This window comes from Monodon monoceros, unplaced genomic scaffold (genome assembly GCF_005190385.1).
Source record: "Monodon monoceros isolate NGI ecotype Baffin Bay Population unplaced genomic scaffold, NGI_Narwhal_1 Super_Scaffold_10, whole genome shotgun sequence".
Classification (NCBI taxonomy): domain Eukaryota; kingdom Metazoa; phylum Chordata; class Mammalia; order Artiodactyla; family Monodontidae; genus Monodon; species Monodon monoceros.
The window spans coordinates 14442055-14462082 of record NW_021703766.1 but is presented as its reverse complement, the minus strand read 5'-3'; the positions used below and the strand labels follow the sequence as shown (position 1 = coordinate 14462082).

Sequence of the window (20028 nt, the reverse complement as noted above, 5' to 3'; positions counted from 1 at the left end):
TGTTTAATTTCACTAAGTATCAGTCAAAGAAATGCAAATTTAGATAATACCATTTTATACTCATCAAATAAAAATAATAACACTAAGTGCTTACTGAAGATGTGGAGAAGCAGTACCTCTCAGACGCTGCCAGGGGGAGTTGGTAAAGCCAACATGGAGAGCAGCATGATGGTGTCAGAGAAGGCAAAGATACGCAGAGCCCGTGTTCTAGCAGCTTCCCTGCTTGGAATATCTCCCAGACACTCACATAGGAGATGTGTCCTAGAATGTTTATCACAGCATTGTATGTTATAGTGAAAAAAACTAAAAATATGACTATAAATAGGAAAATGGGTAAACAAAGCAATGATAAATTTATATAATAGAATATTGCACAGCAATGGAAATGAATGTACTAGAGCTTTGTGTATTAGTATGGATAAATCTCAGAAATCTTTTGAGCAAAAAAAGAAAGTGCATATTTTGATATCCAGCAGTGAAAAGAATGGTCCTCTTGAAACAGAAAGGTACCTATGAATTACTCATTCTAAAAGCCTGTGGATTGGACTTCCCTGGTGGTGCAGTGGTTAAGAATCCACATGCCATGGAGCAGCTAAGCCTGTGTGCCACAACTACTGAGCCTGAGCTCTAGAGCCCACGAGCCACAACTGCTGAACCCACGTGCCACAACTACTGAAGCCTGTGCACCTAGAGCCCGAACTCCACAACAAAGAGAAGCCACTGCAGTGAGAAGCTCGCACACCGCAGCGAAGAATAGCCCCCCGCTCGCCTCAACTAGAGAAAGCCTGCATACGGCAATGAAGACCCAATGCAGCCAAAAATAAATAAATAAATAAATTTATTTAAAAAAACAAAAACAAAAAAAAGCCTATGGATTTAGAATGAGATACCAAGATCTGTTACCCCTCCCTGGTGTTATTTCCTTTTGGCCAATTGTAATCAGATAATTCTTGGGTTTTCTGACTTTTTAAAATTTTGTTCCCCTTTTTGATACTCTTGTGACCCATATTGGTCTGATTTTTGGAGAGATTAATTATATTCAGCATTTTATTACTTCGACTGGTGGTCAAGAATAAACATAAATGAGGTTTGCTTTCTTATTTTTAACACTATGTTAGGTATTCAGGAGTCAGTGGTTGAGTACACTATGATAGTTATATAAAATTTTAAAACACATAAAAATGTTGTCTGCTTAGCTCTAAGTATGCTATGACAGTATGAAAGAATCCATGGGAACGATAAAAATCATATTCCGGATGGTGTTTGCCTCTTGGTATGTGCAGTGTTTTAATTCTTAAAAAGGCTGAAGCATATAAGGCAGAATGTCACGATTTGTTAAAAGCTAGGTGATGGGTGAAAGAATATTCATTACTTTATTCCCTTTTCTGTATCGCTAAAATATATTATTAGGATAAAAGAGAGTTAAGACTTCTCTTTTCATTGCCTTTTATCATGTTATAGAAGCTTCAAATTGTAGCTTAGATTAATTGTTAGGGCTGTTTGTTGAGTCGTGCTGTTTATACATGTTGTGAGATGGTAGTAGTTCTTTTGTCCTGGAAATACTTATTATCAGGCCTAATGTGTATTCTTAAAGTATCTAGAGACTCTGAATGACTGGCCCTCTGGGAGAAGACCCATTGACATACATGTAGGCCTTCTTAGTAGATTCTGTCACAGTACTGTTAATGGGGCTTGTTCTGTTCACAGAATCCTTAAATTGTACAACCTGGAAGAATTCACATCAACACTTGAAGTTTTGACACCTCAAAAGTAAAGAACTCAGCTTTCAGCTTCACAAAAGAATTTTTCCAAATGGCCAGTTAGCATAGGGAAGTGCCATCACACCAGGGTCATCAGGGATATGCAAATTGGAATTTCACTGTGACACCACTGCACACCTACCAGAATGACTAGAATAAAAAAGGCTGAAAATACCAGTGCCAGTTGTTGGGCATGTAAATTGTTGCAACCGCTTTGGAAAACTGCATGGTAGTATCTCCTGAAGTCACACATACGCACCCACTGCACTCAGCAGTTCCTCTCCTAAGCTTGTGTTCAACATAAATGCTTATGTTAGTCCACAAAAGACGTGGACAAAATGTTCACAGAGGCACTATTCATAGCAGCCCCAGCTAGACAAGACCTAAAATGCCCATCAACTCTACAATGGGTAAATAAATTGTGGTATATTCCCAGGAAAAATTTTATACAGCCATGAGAATGGATGAACTACCACCATATTCACTAATATGAACAAATATCTCACAAGCACAATGTTCAGCGATGAAGCCAGACAAAAAAATTATATATAATGGTGTGTATATTTATATAAATAGGTAAAAGTAATCTGTATGCGGGGTAGTGACTAGAGGGAGGGGGGATGAGGGGAAGTTTCCGGGCAGCTGGTACTGCTCTGTTTCTTGATCTGCCTACTGGTTATACCAGTGTGTTCTTTTGTAAAAATTCATTGATCTATACATTTAAGGTTACTGTACTTTTCTTTATTTGTTTTGCTTTAATTAAAAATTAAGATGTTGGGCTTCCCTGGTGGCGCAGTGGTTGAGAGTCCGCCTGCCAATGCAGGGGACACGGGTTCGTGCCCCGGTCCGGGAAGATCCCACATGCCGCGGAACGGCTGGGCCCGTGAGCCATGGCCGCTGAGCCTGCGCGTCCGGAGCCTGTGCTGTGCAACGGGAGAGGCCACAACAGTGAGAGGCCCGTGTACCGCAAAAAAAAAAAAATTAAAATGTTGCCAGGGAAAATTCAGTTATTCATTTTTAAGGTTAATAAGCTAAGCAATTATTATTAACATTTAACAGCTGCCTGATCCAGTGTGACTCCATTGCAGTGCCCAAAATCCTCCAATTAGTTGTTGTATTTGGTTTTCAAATGGGGACCAAGCAGTTAAATAAAGTTAGTCAATGTGAGTTACCCACTGTTTTTTTTAATTTTAATAGATCTTTATTGGAGTATAATTGCTTCACAATACTGTGTTAGTTTCTGTTGTACACCAAAGTGAATCAGCCACATGCATACACACGTCCCCGGATCCCCTCCCTCTTGAGCTGGGACGAAGTGAGAGTAGCATCAACATATATACACTACCGAATGTAAAGTAGCTAGTGGAATGGGCTTCCCTGGTGGCCCAGTGGTTAAGAATCCACCTGCCAATGAAGGGGACATGGGTTCGAGCCCTGGTCCGGGAAGATCCCACATGCTGCGGAGCAACTAAGCCCGTGTGCCACAACTACTGAGCCTGCACTCTACAGCCCACGAGCCACAACTACTGAGCCCACGTGCCACAACTACTGAAGCCCGTGCACCTAGAGCCCGTGCTCTGCAACAAGAGAAGCCACCTCAATAAGAAGCCCACACACCACAATGAAGAGTAGCCTCCGCTCACCACAACCAGAGAAAGCCTGAGTGCAGCAACGAAGAACCAACACAGCCAAAAATAAATTAATTAATTAATTAAAAGTAGCTAGTGGGAAGCAGCAGTGTAGCACAGGGAGATCAGCTTGGTGCTTTGCGATACCCACTGGTTTTCATCTTTAGTTCATGTCAGTAGGTGACATCAATTTTCATTAGCTTTCCCCCTTGTTTACTCTCAGTTACATTCTTCTTTGGAGAACGTCACTAACACCAATCTGTTTTCTGATTAGGGCTGACAGCAGTGAATGTCTATCCAGTACCCAGTCTGCTCACTTCTCTAGAACTCTCCCGGTGAGTGTGTCTCATGAGGGTGGTGCTTGCTTGATTCCTGTATTTAAGAGATGTCTGTGGGCACTTTGACAGTTTTGAGGTACAAGAAATGCTAATACATTGAAATATTTGGATAACCAGGAGAAGAGCAAAGGTTGAGTGAAGGAATAAGTTTAATGGCCATGCTATTTAGATAAAGGAAGGTCCTCTTGAAACAGGAAGGTGCCTCTGAATTACTCGTTGTTAAAGTTTGTGGATTTAGCATGAGTTGTAAACAAAGATCTCTTTCCCCTCCGTGGCAGTGATTTTCTTTTTCCAATTGGAATCAGATAATTCTTGGTTTTTAGTGACTTAAAATGTTGTTCTCTTATTTTTTTGATACTCTTGTGACCCATGTTAATCTGATTTTCAGAGAGATATTAATTATATTCAGGATTTTATTTCTTCTGTTGGTGGTCAAGAACAAATGTAAATGAAGTTTGCTTTCTTTCCTTCATTCATTTTTAATACTGTGTTAGGCATTCAGGAATCACTGGCTGAGTTTTACAGTCTAGTGGAGAGTTTGACCATCAGATAAGTGGTAAGAGGGCAGCATCATAAGTGCTGTGAGTATAGAGTGCTAGAAGCAGATACAAGGGGCAGTGGACAGAGTCCTATATGCTCAGGGTTTTCATAAAGATTAAAGGAGGGCTCCCCTGGTGGCACAGTGGTTGAGAGTCCGCCTGCCGATGCAGGGGACAGGGGTTCGTGCCCTGGTCCGGGAAGATCCCACATGCCGCGGAGCGGCTGGGCCCGTGAGCCATGGCCGCTGAGTCTGTGCGTCCGGAGCCTTTGCTCTGCAACGGGAGAGACCACAACAGTGAGAGGCCCGCGTACCGCAAAAAAAAAAAAAAAAAAAGATTAAAGGAGACAGTAAACGCAAAATATGTAGCATAGTGCCTGGCATAAAATGAGTCTCTCAAGAAATATTAGCTGTGATAGCCAGGTTTCTTTTTGTTGTTGTTACTTTATCATCATTATTATTAAGCTATTGTTGTAGATTCCCTTCCATCCATTTCTTTCTGTCATATCTTCCCATCAAAACCCCAACATGGATCAAGACTAAGATTGACCTTCCCCACTGAGCTTGATCATTACTGAAGAAGATCATGTATTTAGTTTCCAGCCTCATCTGGAGTCTCTTCTGCCATCAGCTCCTTCGAGTGTCCTGACATCTGTTCCAAATTGCTTGGCTTCTCTCAGCCCCACTGCCCCTCATCTCCTTGGCTCCAGGGCTCAGTTTCCCACTTGACTGGGAAAATAGAGGTCATCATGGGTGATCTCTCTCAGCTTCCTACCCCCTTGCGTAAATTCATGTAGATTCATATCCGTTCTCTGCTTCTTTCCTCTGTTCAAGGCCAGTCCAGCCATCTGTGCCTTTGATCCCGTGCACTCCCACTGCTCTGGACCTTGCTCTGTTAGTCATCCTCCTCCTCCTCCTCCTCTCACGCGTGTTCGGTGTTTTTCTATTTCTTTTTCTTTTTTTTTTTCTTTTTTTTGCGGTACGTGGGCCTCTCACTGCCGTGGCCTCTCCCGTTGCGGAGCACAGGCTCCGGACGCGCAGACTCCGCGGCCATGGCTCATGGGACCAGCCGCTCCGCGGCATGTGGGATCTTCCCGGACCAGGGCACGAACCCGTGTCCCCTGCATCGGCAGGCGGACTCTCAACCACTGAGCCACCAGGGAAGCCCTGGTGTTTTTCTTTTCCTTGGTCTCTACGCACACTCATAGCTCCTGTCTTAACAAACAAAAATGTTCCCTTTATCTTGCAACCCCTCTAGTTATTGTCTGTTCCCTTATCCCTCTCATCCCTTTTTGTCCAAATTTCTCAAGAATTATCTGCATTTCTTGGCTCAATTTCCTGTTCCCCTTTGTTCACCCCACCACAACTGGCTTTAGATCTCCTCTTGTGGAACTTTTCTGTATTGACACTGTTCATCTTGTTTTCTTTTCTTCAAATGTGCTGTTGCCTTGGCTGGTTGAGACAGTGTGATTTTTTTTCATGCTGCTCTAACCACTTCTTCTGTCTCTTCCTTAACTCCTCTTTCTTAGCTAGCCCTTTAAAGGTCAGTTATCCCAGGGTCTCTCTTTGGCCCACTGCGGTTCTCATTTGACATGATCTCATTTACTCCCAGGATTTCACTACACTTCATGTCAGCATCACCCAGATCACCAGTCCAGACCTCCTTCCTTCAGCCTCAGACCTGTATGTCCAATTTCATAACAGATGTTTCAACCTGTACTTCTCCAAGTACCTCAAATATGTGCAAAATTAAATTTATTATCCACCCCTCCACCCGTACTTTAACTGATCTTGTTTTCTGTTTTGGCTTTTGGTATTATCATAAGACAATCAGATCCAGATGGACACCACTGAAATTCATGATTCCCAACCTCATTTGGAGCTTATCAGTCCTTTCTCTGGATAGGATTTCCTCTCTGGTCATCTAGGCTAAAGCCTAAATACCACTTTTGATTCTTCCCTCTGCTCCACTAACATGTCTAATCCATCTCCAAGTCATTTTGATTTTTGTCTCCTACATGTTTCTGGCGCCCCTCCCCTCCCTTCCAGGTGTGTTACTACTCATTGAGGCCCTCATCATTACCTGTCTGGAATTCTCGTTATAACAGCTTCCTGATTACGCTTCCTTTTACTAATATCACCACCTCAACCAGACCTCCGTGTATGCACAGAGTGAGCTCTTAAAAGTGCAAAACTGCTCACCAACCCTTCAGCGATCCCCCTATGTCTGCAGGATAAAGTCACAACCTCCTAGACATGATCAGATATTTCTAGCCTTGTTTCTTCCCACTCTGTGCTCCGTATTGGCTGTTCCAGCATCACCAAACTGCTTATTATTCTTTTCTTGCCTCTGTGCTCTAGCTCATGTTGTCACCTCTTGCTTGGAATGTCCACCACACCTCCGGTGTGTACAGCATTCTTCAAATTCTACCCCAGATGTCATATTTCTTAGGGAGCTTGCCTCGAAGTGCTTCCTTCACTAAGCAGTCAGAGCAGCATCTGCACTTCTCTTACAGCACTTATTTCATTCTGCCTCATCGTATTGATCCATCGATCAGTAGGTACTTTGAGGCTTGGGGAAGCTAAGTAACATCTGAAAATAAATTCCTGTGACTGAATATCTGCCCAGTGCTCTAGTAAATATTTGAATTCACATTCTAAATGATCCGGAACTTTTCCCCCACTAGTTATCTTTTGTCCTTACTTCCTCACTTTTATTCATTTGGTTCATTTTTTCCCAGAATTTGCTTCTCTTCTCCCCGCATCATTACTTGAGGAAATCCTACTCATCTTTGAAGATTTGTTTAAAATGCCTTTTCTTCCTTTAAGGCTTTCCTCCCCATCCCATCCCACCCCACCCCACCACCTGTGTGCTTTTCTATACCGAAGGCTTTTGTATCTTCATTGAGCCCGCAGCACGCTTGATCCAGTGTCAGGTATGTATGTGTGCTTGTCTCTCTCCACGTTTCTATCAGTGACATTCATTGAGCACCTACTGTATTCCAGGCAGTGCATCAGGGATGCCTTGGGGATAAATGCTTCTGCCCTCAGGAAGCTCAGGGGACCATTAACGGTACATTACAGACTAGTGAAATGGAATGAGTTCCACTCATTATCTTAAATGATGCCTTTTAATTATTTATTTTCTGCAGAAACCTGCTTGAGTGTGTCCCTGACTGGGCCTGTGAAGCAAAGAAGATAGAAATATTAGATGTGAGCTATAATCTCCTGACAGAGATTCCTATGAGGTATGCATGTGTTAATGTATATATTATGTGTGTATTTAATTAATTTTCCTATATTTGGGTTGCCTTTCAAGGGTACTTCGATTCATTTGTTCAGTAAATATTGAGTATCTGCTAAGTGCAGGGCAGCGTGAGTGCCGTAAGGAATACAGTAACGCCTAAGGCATAGTCTTGGCCTGCAAGGAACTTAGTAAACAGATAGTTGGGTTGACTTGTGCAGAGATAACTGTGATAAAATGTAACAAGAGTTGCTGGCATAGGTCGGTGACATGATAGTGATAATAGAACATTTGTATTGGATGATTTATTATGAACTGGGCAATGTTCTAAGACCTTCACTTTCATTATCTTATTTAATCCTGTATCAACCTTATTTTATAAGTGCTGTTATCCTCCTCTTACAAATAACGAAACTAAGGCTTAGAGTGGGTAGGTAATTTGTCCAACATTGCACTTAACTAGGAAGTGATAGGAGCTGGCATTTGAATGGAGTAGTCATTCTTACTCCAAAGCCTCACCCTTGGTCACTACACTATATAAATAAAATGTTTTAGAAATTCAGAACTTTGGATAATTAGAGAATGCTCCATGGAGAATGCCTGTTTGAATTGACCTTTATAAGATGGTAGGATTTCTGTATGTGGAGGGGAAAGATAAAGGTGTTGGGAGGTGTGGGGGGGTATATTAAAAAGTACCAAGATGTGAAATGTGAGGTTATTACTTAGTGGAGTCTTTAAAAGTAAATTCGAGGGTTTGTAGCATAGTAGGTATAAACACAGCTTTGGAGTCAGACTTTAATCCAAATCCTGACTATATCATTTACTACATTTGATGTGAGATCTTTGGCAAATCAAAGTCACTTAACCCTTCTGGACCTAATAGTTAAATGTCCTGGCACATTTTAAGAATTGAATAAGGAGTAGTGTTTGTTATAATAAATTTTGTTATTAGCTTATGATAATCAATTATATTAATAATAACAAATTCACTGAATTTTTGGTGCTATCTGTCTAGACCTAAAATCTAAATTGATTTATTACACAAATTGCTTTTTTTGTTTAGATGTGTTCTGGGCTGTGTGCTTTCATTAATTCACCTTTTCCCAGAATGACCTGAATGACTTCCTGGTGGGTGGTGGGTAAACATATGGTTGTGGCTGCTTTCTTGGCTCAGGTACCTGTCAGTGATTATACTGTCTAGAAGAACACAATTCTATTAGTTTACTGATTTTAGTTAAAGAGCCAAGGGAAGACTCAGGAAGAGAGATTTAAGTCCGTTTTTTGTTGTTGTTTCTTTGTGCTCTATCCTCCTAGAATCCTTAGTAGCTTGAGTCTTAGAAAACTAATGGTGGGACACAATCACGTGCAGAACCTTCCAGCACTGGTGGAGCACATCCCTCTCGAGGTGTTGGATATTCAGCATAACTTGCTCACCAGGCTGCCAGATACCCTCTTCTCTAAGGCCTTAAAGTAAGTACTGTAGATTTTATTTAGAAGAGCAGAGAATCATTGGCTAAGCAAATTGCCTGGACTTGTCATTGGAGTAACATTTGGAACCATCTTTACAAAGTGTTTATCTCATAATCCAGCTATGGGTGAAGACTTAGTTGCAATTTGTATGGAATAAAATATGACACTGTCTTTTTTTTTATATAAATTTATTTATTTAGTTTTGGCTGTGTTGGGTCTTCGTTGCTGCATGCAGTCTTTCTCTAGTTGTGGCGAGCGGGGGCTACTCTTCGTTGCAGTGCACGGGCTTCTCACTGCAGTGGCTTCTCTTGTTGTGGAGCACAGGCTCTAGGCGCGCAGGCTTCAGTAGTTGTGGCACACGGGCTCAGTAGTTGTGGCTCACAGGCTCTAGAGCACAGGCTCAGTAGTTACGGCACACGGGTTTAGTTGCTCCATGGCATGTGGGATCTTCCCGGACCAGGGCTCGAACCCGTGTCCCCTGCATTGGCAGGCGGATTCTCAACCACTGCGCCACCAGGGAAGCCCCATGACACTGCCTTTTGAGGCAGGAATCTTCAACTCAAAAGGTGAAATAACCATCAAGTACTTAGGAAGTTACAGTGTTGTAAACAGATTTAAAGAGCTTAGGAAGGTTCAGGCCTTCATCTCAGAAAGCCTCTTTGATCTTCAATTAGAGGTTTCAGCATTCTAATACAGCTTCTTTGGGTACTTTTCAGCTTTTGCATTAGGAGAAATGGGCATACCACTGAAGTTAATTTAGTTTTTGCTTCTAGCTTTGCTAAGCTATCACTAAGTTATATTCTTTATTTGCAGGGCTTTTTTACTCCCTACTTTGAAAACTGTGCATTTAAAGTTATGTTGTTCCAAAAGTATTATTTATTTTCTCATTGTAAATTAACAAATAGATAGTATGTCTTCCTATTTTAATACCTGTAATCAGGTTTATTTAACACATATGTCACCATTAAATGAAAATTCGTTTTCAATTATAGTTTTCTGCAATATGGAGAAGGCAGTATTGTTCTTCAGTTCTGACGTGGAGAAAGCAGAGAGAAACAGTGGTAGTTTAACTGGGCGGCAGGAGGCACACAAAAAGCATTTAGCCCTCAAGTGTCTGGCTTGTTCTCTGGCAGTTAATACATCTCTTAATGTGTAATATGCTTGGGTGGAGTTTCCTAAAAATAAAATCTTTGGAAATTCTAAAAAAACATTTGAGGGAAATTTTCTTTTTGGAAAGTTTTAGTGCAGTAACATTTGTTAATTAATAAGTATTTGTTAGTAATGCATTACAGTGCATTTCATTCTGATGACAGTCTGAATAAAATTAGTTTCAGCTCTAGAATCTTTAGTAAGGAAGTTACCTAGCAGTTGTAGCAAATTGTCAATAATATTTAACACTAACTCTGCACGGAGCACTTTTGGGATATATGAAGACACAAACAGACACACAGTTCCCTCAACAACTTAAAAGCTAATTAGCAATGTGGATCATACAGTTTGAAGAAGACTTAAGAACACAGAAGTTTAATAATATTAGCTGCCTTTTGCTGAGCATGTTCTGTATGTACCAAACACCATGCTAGGCAGATTTTTTAAATCATACCATGTTTTACTTCTTAGATTGGTGAAGATTAAAATGAATTATGATACTCAGTGTTGACAAAGGTGTGAGCAAATGCAATCGTATATCCTTCTAGTGGCATAGCCTTTCTGGAGTATACTTTGATATAGCCTTTCTGGGGCTCATTTTGGCAGTATATGTATAAAAACCTTAAAGATATATGTAGCCTTTGACCCCACATATTCTGCTTCTGGGAATATGGCCTAAAGAAATAATTGGGTGAGGACTCGAAGGTGCTCATTATAATGTCTATGATGGCAAACAATTGGAAACAGCCAATATGCCCATTATTAGGGGATTATAGGGGGATTGGCTAAATAAATATGATCCTATTAAAATCAGACAAACATTTTTCTAAAGGGTGTCCTCACAGTTCATATATTTGTGCACATGATACTCAACAACATCGTTTCGGTGGTCATGCAGACAGTAAAACATGAAGCTGGGTTAGAATTAGACCACCACAGAATCCCGGGAACACAACTAAGCCTGCATTCTTCCCTCTCTACTTGGCTTACATGAGTTGAGTAGAAGGAATTTTGTTTGGGTAGGATCAATCAGAAAACTACCTGGAGGAAATTACTTTTGTCATGAGTTTGGGAGCATGGAAAGGCAGTGTTACATACTGAGATGGCATGATGGTTTCCACACAAGAAGGCAACCAGTAGCCATAAAGGAAATGATTTGCATGTGTTCTGTCAGTCTCAGATACTTGAATGCATCTGCAAATAGTCTGGAGTCTCTGCCCTCTGCTTGCACTGGGGAGGAGAGTCTGAGTGCACTGCAGCTGCTCTACCTGACCAACAACCTCCTGACAGATCAGTGTGTGCCTGTCCTGGTGGGGCACCCGCACCTGCGAATCTTGCATCTTGCAAACAACCAGCTACAGACTTTTCCCGCAAGGTAAGCAAACGCGAACTTTGATCGTATCGGATACATAACATGATTCTGCATTTGTCAGACTACATCACAGCTATTTTACTGGGTACTCTTGCTTTATGTTGACCGACTTACTGGTGCTGTGATGCTACTACTTGAATGGGAAAATCTGTACCCTGTTGTTAAGTATCAGTAACTACAGACATTGTGGTTAAAATGTGTTTAATTCTTAGTTCTATTTACTTAATAGTGGAGTGAGAATTTTCAACCTAGAAAGTACAGGCTTATGAAATAAATTAAATTCTGAAGATAATTCTTTCTTTTCTCCTTTCAGCACTGATATATAAAATACTGTTGAGTCCATTAATTTGTTCATTTTTATATATGTTGAATGCCTACTGTATGTCAAGTACTATGTAAGTACTAGGGAAACAGTGGTGATTAAGTTATAGTCTCTGTCCTCAAGGAACTTGCAGTCAAATTAGGGAAATAGACAAGTATATAGGCAGTTGCAATGCAGTGTAATAAATGCAGGATGTTAAAGATATGCATGGGTAGCTGCACTGAAGAGATGAATAGTATTTAGCCAGGCTACATTTATCAGACATAAGAGGGATATTTAGTGTTGTCAGAGTTTTTTTTTTTTTACATCTTTATTGGAGTATAATTGCTTTACAATGGTGTGTTAGTTTCTGCTTTATAACAAAGTGAATTAGCTATACATATACATATATCCCTCGTCAAAGTTTTAAACAGTGTCAGTGGAGAAATAAGTATCTTCCAAAATACATTTGATTAAAAAAATTTTTTTTTAGAAAATTTGACACCAGAGGCACTTCCCTGGTGGTCCAGTGGCCAAGACTCCATGCTCCCAATGCAGGAGGCCTGGGTTCGATCCCTGGTCAGGGAACTAGATCCCACATGGCACAATTAAGAGTTTGCATGCCACAACTAAAAGATCCCACATGCCACAACTGCAGATCCCACTCGTGGCAACGAAGATTTCGCATGCCGCAACTAAGACCCAGCACAGACAAATAAATAAATATTTTTTAAAAAATATATTAGGGGCTTCCCTGGTGGCACAGTGGTTGAGAGTCTGCCTGCCGATGCAGGGGATGCGGGTTCGTGCCCCGGTCCGGGAGGATTCCACATGCCGCAGAGCGGCTGGGCCCGTGCGCCATGGCCACTGAGCCTGCGCATCCGGAGCCTGTGCTCCGCAACAGGAGAGGCCACAGCAGTGAGAGGCCCGCATACCGCAAAATAACAAACAAATTATTAAGAAAAAGAAAATTTGACACCAGAAAAATCCATTTATACCATAAAGGTAGTCATTAAAAATCATGTTTTCAAAAACTAAGAACATAGGGAAATGACATTTGATATAATTTGAATGAAATTTTATATATATATTTCATATAAAATTATATCATGTTTGATACAATTTGAATGAAAAGAAAACTATTTTTATTCTAATTTTGTTTCACAAATTTTCTTAGAAATGTGTTAAAGTAGAAAAACGTAGAAACTGTAATTTTTGTGATTATAAAATGAGATATTTGGAGATATTGATTGCTTCCTTGAAAGAATTTGAACAATGGCTTTTATTAATTAATTTTTTTTCTTTTTTTTCCGGCTGTATTGGGCCTTCATTGCTGCGTGGGGGCTTTCTCTAGTTGTAGTGAGTGGGGGCTACTCTTTGTTGCAGTGTATGGGCTTCTCATTGTGGTGGCTTCTCTTTTTTTTTTTTTTCCAGTACGCAGGCCTCTCACTGTTGTGGCCTCTCCCGTTGCGGAGCAGAGGCTCCGGACGCGCAGGCTCAGTGGCCATGGCTCACGGGCCCAGCCGCTCCGCGGCATGTGGGATCTTCCTGGACCAGGGCACGAGCCCATGTCCCCTGCATCGGCAGGTGGACTCAACCACTGCGCCACCAGGGAAGGCCTGTGGTGGCTTCTCTTTGTTGTGGAGCATGGGCTCTAGGCTTGCGGGCTTCAGTAGTTGTTTCTCGCGGGCTCTAGAGCACAGGCTCTGTAGTTGTGGCACATGGGCTTAGTTGCTCTGGGGCATGTGGGATCTTCTTGGACGAGGGCTTGAACCTGTGTCCCCTGCATTGGCAGGCGGATTCTTAACCATTGGGCCACCAGGAAAGTCCCTGAACAATGGCTTTTAAAGTGAATACAGAATCTTAATTTCAGGATGTGATAGATCTCTTGAAATCCTATCAGATTAATTCAGTTGGCCTCAAATATGTTCATATAAAGTGCAAGTGACGCACCACTGACAAGTTACATTAGTTTATGAAGCTGTTGGGAGATACCAGATGTAATACTCTGAAACTAATGAATTCCACCTAATTTGACGACACTCTTACTGTTGGAGTGGTCAAAAGCAGGCTGATAGAAAACTTAAAACACACCTAAGAATATGAAGCTAAGAAGTTAGAAGTAAGGACAAGGATCAACAGGAGATTACACAAAATTAGAATAATCTGAATACAGATGATAAAACTAAATGGGTGACTTCCCTGGTGGCGCAGTGGTTAAGAATCCGCCTGCCAGTGCAGGTGACACTGGTTCGAGCCCTGGTCCAGGAAGATCCCACATGCCGCAGAGCAGCTGAGCCCATGCGCCACAACTACTGAGCCCATGAGCCACAACTACTGAAGTCTGTGCACCTAGAGCCCATGCTCTGCAGCAAGGGAAGCCACCGCAATGAGAAGCCTGCGCACCACAACGAAGAGTAGCCCTTGCTCGCCACAACTAGAGAAAGCCCGCGCGCAGCAACGAAAGACCCAACAGAGCCTAAATGAATGAATAAATGAATGAATGAATGGAATTTAGAGCATTATTTTAAAGAAAATGTATGTTCCGTACTGAATAATAAATCTCCTGTCAAGTTATCTCCTGAACAATGTTATAATTGCACAGGCACAATCCCAAGTCTTCTGTTTCCTTTGGACTATTTTCAGAATCTAGCACAGTTCTGGGTGCTCAGTAAGACACTGAATGAGATACTGCATTTCTATCTATAAGTCAGAAGGATCCAAGTACGGAATTGTGTAAGAGAAAAGCGTGAAATTTGGACGTGGGAATATTTTAAAAATATATTAAGTAAAAAAAAAAGTTATTAAACAATACATATGATAAGCATCATGTTTTAATTGGAAACATAGAGTTTCATGCATTAAAAAGGCCAAGACTACTCTCCACCAAATTGTTGTCGGAGATTAAATCTGGTTGTGGGATTAAAAGGTTTTTTTTTTTAATGTTCATCTTTATTTTTCAATTTTTTTCAGTGAGTATTACTATTGTAATAAGAAAGAAAACAATTTTACTGAGCTTAATTATTACAAATTATTTATCAATTTTCTAGCAATGAAAATTATCAATATTTATGATATATGAAAAGGACAGGATATAAATTTCATGTAAAATCTACATATGAAAAATTTAGCAGGAAATTCAGCAAAATGAAAATAGTAATTTTTCCAAATTGGTATTATCATTGATTTATTTTCTTTATTTGCTAAACTTTCTATGTTACAACAGTTTATTATTTTTACAGTGTTTAAAATTGGTAGATAAAGAGAAATCAGAGCAATTTGTAATAATCTGATAAAGGTGTTAGGCCATCTTAAGACGTTTTGCTTACTGTGTAGAAAACTTTGCTTACTGGAGGAACAGTGTGAATCGCCTGCATCACAGTCCCTAGCACAGCACTGTGTGCATTCTAGGCACTTGATAAATGTTTACTGAAGGTGGATTATGTTATGAATAACTGTAGAAAATTTTTTTTAATTTATTTTATTTATTTAGTTTTGGCCGTGTTGGGTCTTTGTTGCTGCGCAAGGGTTTTCCCTAGCTGCGGCGAGCGGGTGGCTAGTCTTCGTTTCGCTGTGCATGCTTCTCATTGCGGTGGCTTCTCTTGTTGCGGAGCACGGGTTCTAGGCGTGTGGGCTTCAGTGGTTGTGGTACGCAGGCTCAGTAGTTGTGGCGCACATGCTTAGTTGCTCTGCGGCATGTGGGATCTTCCCGGACCAGGGCTTGAACCCGTGTCCCCTGCACTAGCAGGAGGACTCTGTACCACTGTGCCACCAGGGAAGTCCCTAGAAATTTAGAACTAAAAGGAGGGAATTCTCTGGTGGTCCAGTGCTAAAGAATCCGCCTTCCAATGCAGGGGACGCGGGTTCAATCCCTGGTCGGGGAACTAGGATCCCACATGCCTCGGGGCAACTAAGCCCTCGCACCTCAGTGAGCCCGCGTGCCACAAACTACAGAGCCCATGCTCTCTGGAGCCTGCGCACCACAACTAGAGAGACGCCCACACGCCACAACAAAGAGCCTGTGCATGACATCAAAGAGCCTGCGTGACACAACAAAGATCCCGCTGTGCCGCAACTAAGACCCAAAGCAGCCAAGAATTAAATTAATTAATTAAATTTTAAAAAATAAATTAAAAATAAATAAAACTAAAAACAATCTTAGTGATGATTTAGTACAACTTCTTTACGTTATAGCCAAGGCTATTGATGTCCGCTGACACTAATCTACCCAGTATTTTGCAACTAGTTAGTGGCAAAGCAAGTACTGTAACGGTCGACCAACCCTAGGCTGATGCCAATTCAGCCACTTCCTAGAAGTCAGATAATAGGAAGATGTTCATGCCCTAAAGATCCAGCAGCTGCAGTAGAAGCGCAAGGAGGGTTCAGCCCTTGAAATGCACTGAGAGGGAGGGAGATGCGGCTGAGGCTCGGCGAGAGTGTTTGTTCACCCTCGTGGCTGTTTCATTCTGGCTGGTCATTGGGCAGCAGGTCGGTCACCTCTGTACTCTGGCAGCTGTGGAACTTGTTTGGCAGCTGCTCATTTGGGTGCAGTATGGTATTTTGGTGTTTCCTTTACAGCAAACTAAATAAATTGGAGCAATTGGAGGAACTGAACCTAAGTGGCAACAAGCTTAAAACCATCCCCACGACCATCGCAAACTGCAAAAGGCTGCACACTCTGGTGGCGCACTCCAACCACATTAGCATTTTCCCGGAAATACTGCAGTTGCCTCAGATACAGGTACTTCTGTGCGCTGGAATGGTGTCTGGGGGTGATGGGAGGGGTGTGACTGAGACGGTTCTCTTCTCCTAAGGAAGAGGAAAGTGGCGGTTTGGGATCACAGTATATTTAATTGACTTCTGAGAAGAAATTAAATTTGAGGATATAGTAGGACATTGACCCTTAGGGAGTTAAGAATTAACTTAATCTCTGTGTTTTCCTCTCAGTTTGTAGACCTAAGTTGCAACGACTTGACCGAAATCCTGATTCCAGAGTCTCTGCCTGCTACTTTACAAGACCTGGACCTAACTGGAAATACAAATCTGGTTCTGGAACACAAGACGCTAGACACATTTAGGTAGGAAGACTTATGAAGTTGAATCCACATGTGCTGTAACTCCCACCAGCCTTGTGTGGTTCTTCTTAAGGACTGTGGAGACCTCAGTTCATTAAAGGAGTAGAATGAATTAGATCATAAAGCCCCTCAGTTCTCTTCTTCGAGTCAGTTTTCGATGGGTGTTCTGTCCAGCAGTCAACCCATAGATATTCGAACTCAACATCGTGGGTACTGCTCAGCCGTACCCCAGTATCTTTACAGGGCAGGTGTGGGGCTGCACCCCACAGGCCTGCAAGCCCTGTACTTGCCCAACCTCGAGACCAAAGAAAGAGCCCAGAGTCAGCAACAGAGACATCATGTTTTAACGGGTAGGAGGATCTTACATGTCTGAAGCAAGGTCCCGGAGCAACACCCCACCGTGTGCAGCATCTGGTGGGCAGGACATGGTAGTGTCTTTACTACTGGGGGAGAGGGAGGTTACCAGTTATAGAGGGAGGTTGGCTCATCAGTTACCTGGGAAACGAGCAGAGGCACGCCCCCTTGCCAGCCCTTTGATAAACTCATAGTAGAGAGAGTTCTGATCTAAAGATGAGGACAGTCACTAGCTGGGGCCCAGTGAAGTGGGGGTGGGGAGGTAGGTATGCAGGCATTTACCGATCAGGCTCTGTGATTCAGAGGGAAGGTCAGCAGGCGAGTAGGGTGTGGGTGAGGCACGCACTGGTTGGGCAGGGTCATACAGAGAGCAAGAGAACAGCCATCCTGAGTGGGTGTGATTATACAGCAGGCATAGGTAATTTAGGTGGCACAGATCGCATTACATTACATCTAAGACAATGCAAGCTCATTCATTGTACCAAGGCTTCACTGTATCAAAATACTTAAAATAAGTAGACAGTTGAAACTTAGAAATCTTTGTTGTGCTTAGTTTTTCATTGAAATGAACGGCATCAATTATAACAAAATTGGCCCCTATTTCTTCCTCCTACCCCTTTCCTTTCTCTCTCTTCTTTTTTTTTTTTTTTTTTTTTTTTTTTTGCGATACGCGGGCCTCTCACTGCTGTGGCCTCTCCCGTTGCGGAGCACAGGCTCCAGACGCGCAGGCTCAGCGGCCATGGCTCACGGGCCCAGCCGCTCTGCGGCATATGGGATCTTCCCGGACCGGGGCACAAACCCGTGTCCCCTGTATCGGCAGGCGGACTCTCAACCACTGCGCCACCAGGGAAGCCCTCTCTCTCTTCTTGGCCAGTGGGTCAGCATACTACTTTCTTTGGTCTCTCTGGTAATTAGTCTTGGTCTGTCAACAGATTATTTTTTAAAAACGTAAATTATTGTTGGGATAGCTTCTGTAAAGTACAGAAGCATATACGGTTTAAACTTCCCTTCCTCCACTTCCCACAGCCATATCACCACCCTGAAAATTGATCAGAAACCTTTGCCAACCACTGATTCTACAGTTACATCAACCTTCTGGAGCCATGGACTGGCTGAGATGGCAGGGCAGAGAAACAAGTGAGTATCATGGCCATGGAGACTGAGAAAGTTCCCCTGACATCTGGGAAAGGATCTGGTGCTGAAAGCTAGGCTATGTTGTTCTCCTGTTGGACATAAACAAATCACAGAATGCCAACATCAGATAAGATTCCTCTGAGACCATGATCCAGTAAGACAAAACAAAATGAATGTGCAGTCCACAAAACACCCACACCCCATCTCATGACTAAGATGGGTGACTGCTACTTTCTTTATCAATCACAGCTTTGCCCCCATGCTAATCTTCTTTCCCTGTAGATAAGATTTATTGAGGTACCCAACCATAGAATAGCCCTGCTTTCTGACAGCACCCAATCTAGTATGATCCCCCATTTTGTTAGATCTTCCCCAAAATGACCCAGGCAGACACAAATCCTGTACTAGAGTTTTCCAATACCCTCTTATATACCCCAGAGTCCCATGGTGTGCTTTCTCTTGTTGCAAGGCATAATAAACTCAACTTCTGCAACCACAGGTATGCTGTGCACCTGGGGGAGTGTTTGGCTGAAGGGTGTTGATACTAGTCCTTAATCACTACAAAGAGAAAACATCTAATTTTCCCAGCCTTCCACAGCATTGCAGAGCTAATATGTACTGCTCCTGAATGTGGCTGAATTCCCCCTTTTCTTATGGCATCAACTCTTTAAGATGCTGCTTACTTATCTTCTGTAACACTTTTTTCATGTGTAGATTAGGATTTACTACTGTTCTTCTCCACCCTCAATCAATACTTACTTTTTTAAAGAAGCCTCCCTGGATAAGAATGCTTTACCACTAACTTTTTTCGTTGTTTGTCTTTCTCCTGTTTCTGTGATAGGCTATGTATATCTGCTCTAGCTGTGGATAACTTTGCAGAGGGCGTGGGAGCTGTGTATGGCATGTTTGATGGGGACCGAAATGAGGAGCTCCCTCGCCTACTCCAGTGTACCATGGCAGATGTGCTTTTGGAAGAGGTACAGCAGTCAACAAATGACACAGTTTTCATGGCTCACACCTTCTTGGTATCTCACAGGTAAGCAGGTGGGTTGAATAATTCCTAACTCGGCCCTGCTTTTGAAAAATAAATCTCACTAAGCCAGAAGGTCAGGGTCTCAGTTATAAGTACAGGGGCAAGGTGAGATCTTGCTCTTTGTTCTGTGACCATTCTCTCCATCAGCATGGAATGTGGGGACTTTGGCTCTTTGAAGAGCCTGTGGAGGCATCTGTTTTCTCTGTTGAAACCGAAGGCTGCTGAGAAGCTGGAAAGCCCAGAAATCATGCGCAAAAGGTTGTGTGTGTGTATGCGCATTTCGGGGAAGGAAGGTGGTAATCTTTTATAAGAGACCTACAAAAGGTTAAGCACTCATCAGATTCTTGTGTTTAAAATACTTATTATTGGGGATTTACCAAGTAATCTCCTCACTGAAATCTAAGCCACTTAAGGGCAAAAACCCTATAAACCAAACTGTTGAAAATCTCTTAGTGGCTAATAGAGCATCTTGCACATCAGGTGGGCTGCATAAAGGGTACGTACAACTGAGAGGGTGTACCTTCGTATAATCGAGGTTGAAACGGAACAACCTGGAGCCCGAGGTGGTTTTATCTGTCATTATAACACAAAGACGTTGGGAAAGGATTCTATTTTTCAGTAATAGAATTGAG

The 20028-nt window shown here is 42.2% G+C and overlaps 1 protein-coding gene across 1 annotated transcript in view; it reads left to right on the top strand.

Moving 5' to 3' along the window:
• The window catches only part of PHLPP2 (PH domain and leucine rich repeat protein phosphatase 2), a 72851-nt gene that overhangs the window by 44909 nt on the left and 7914 nt on the right, over positions 1-20028 (top strand). The window contains exons 10-17 of the mRNA XM_029211522.1: positions 3663-3723; positions 7417-7512; positions 8823-8978; positions 11302-11502; positions 16379-16541; positions 16748-16878; positions 18256-18366; positions 19205-19399. Of these exons, the coding sequence (XP_029067355.1) occupies positions 3663-3723; positions 7417-7512; positions 8823-8978; positions 11302-11502; positions 16379-16541; positions 16748-16878; positions 18256-18366; positions 19205-19399 (1114 nt within the window). The remainder of the gene's footprint in view (positions 1-3662; positions 3724-7416; positions 7513-8822; positions 8979-11301; positions 11503-16378; positions 16542-16747; positions 16879-18255; positions 18367-19204; positions 19400-20028) is intronic.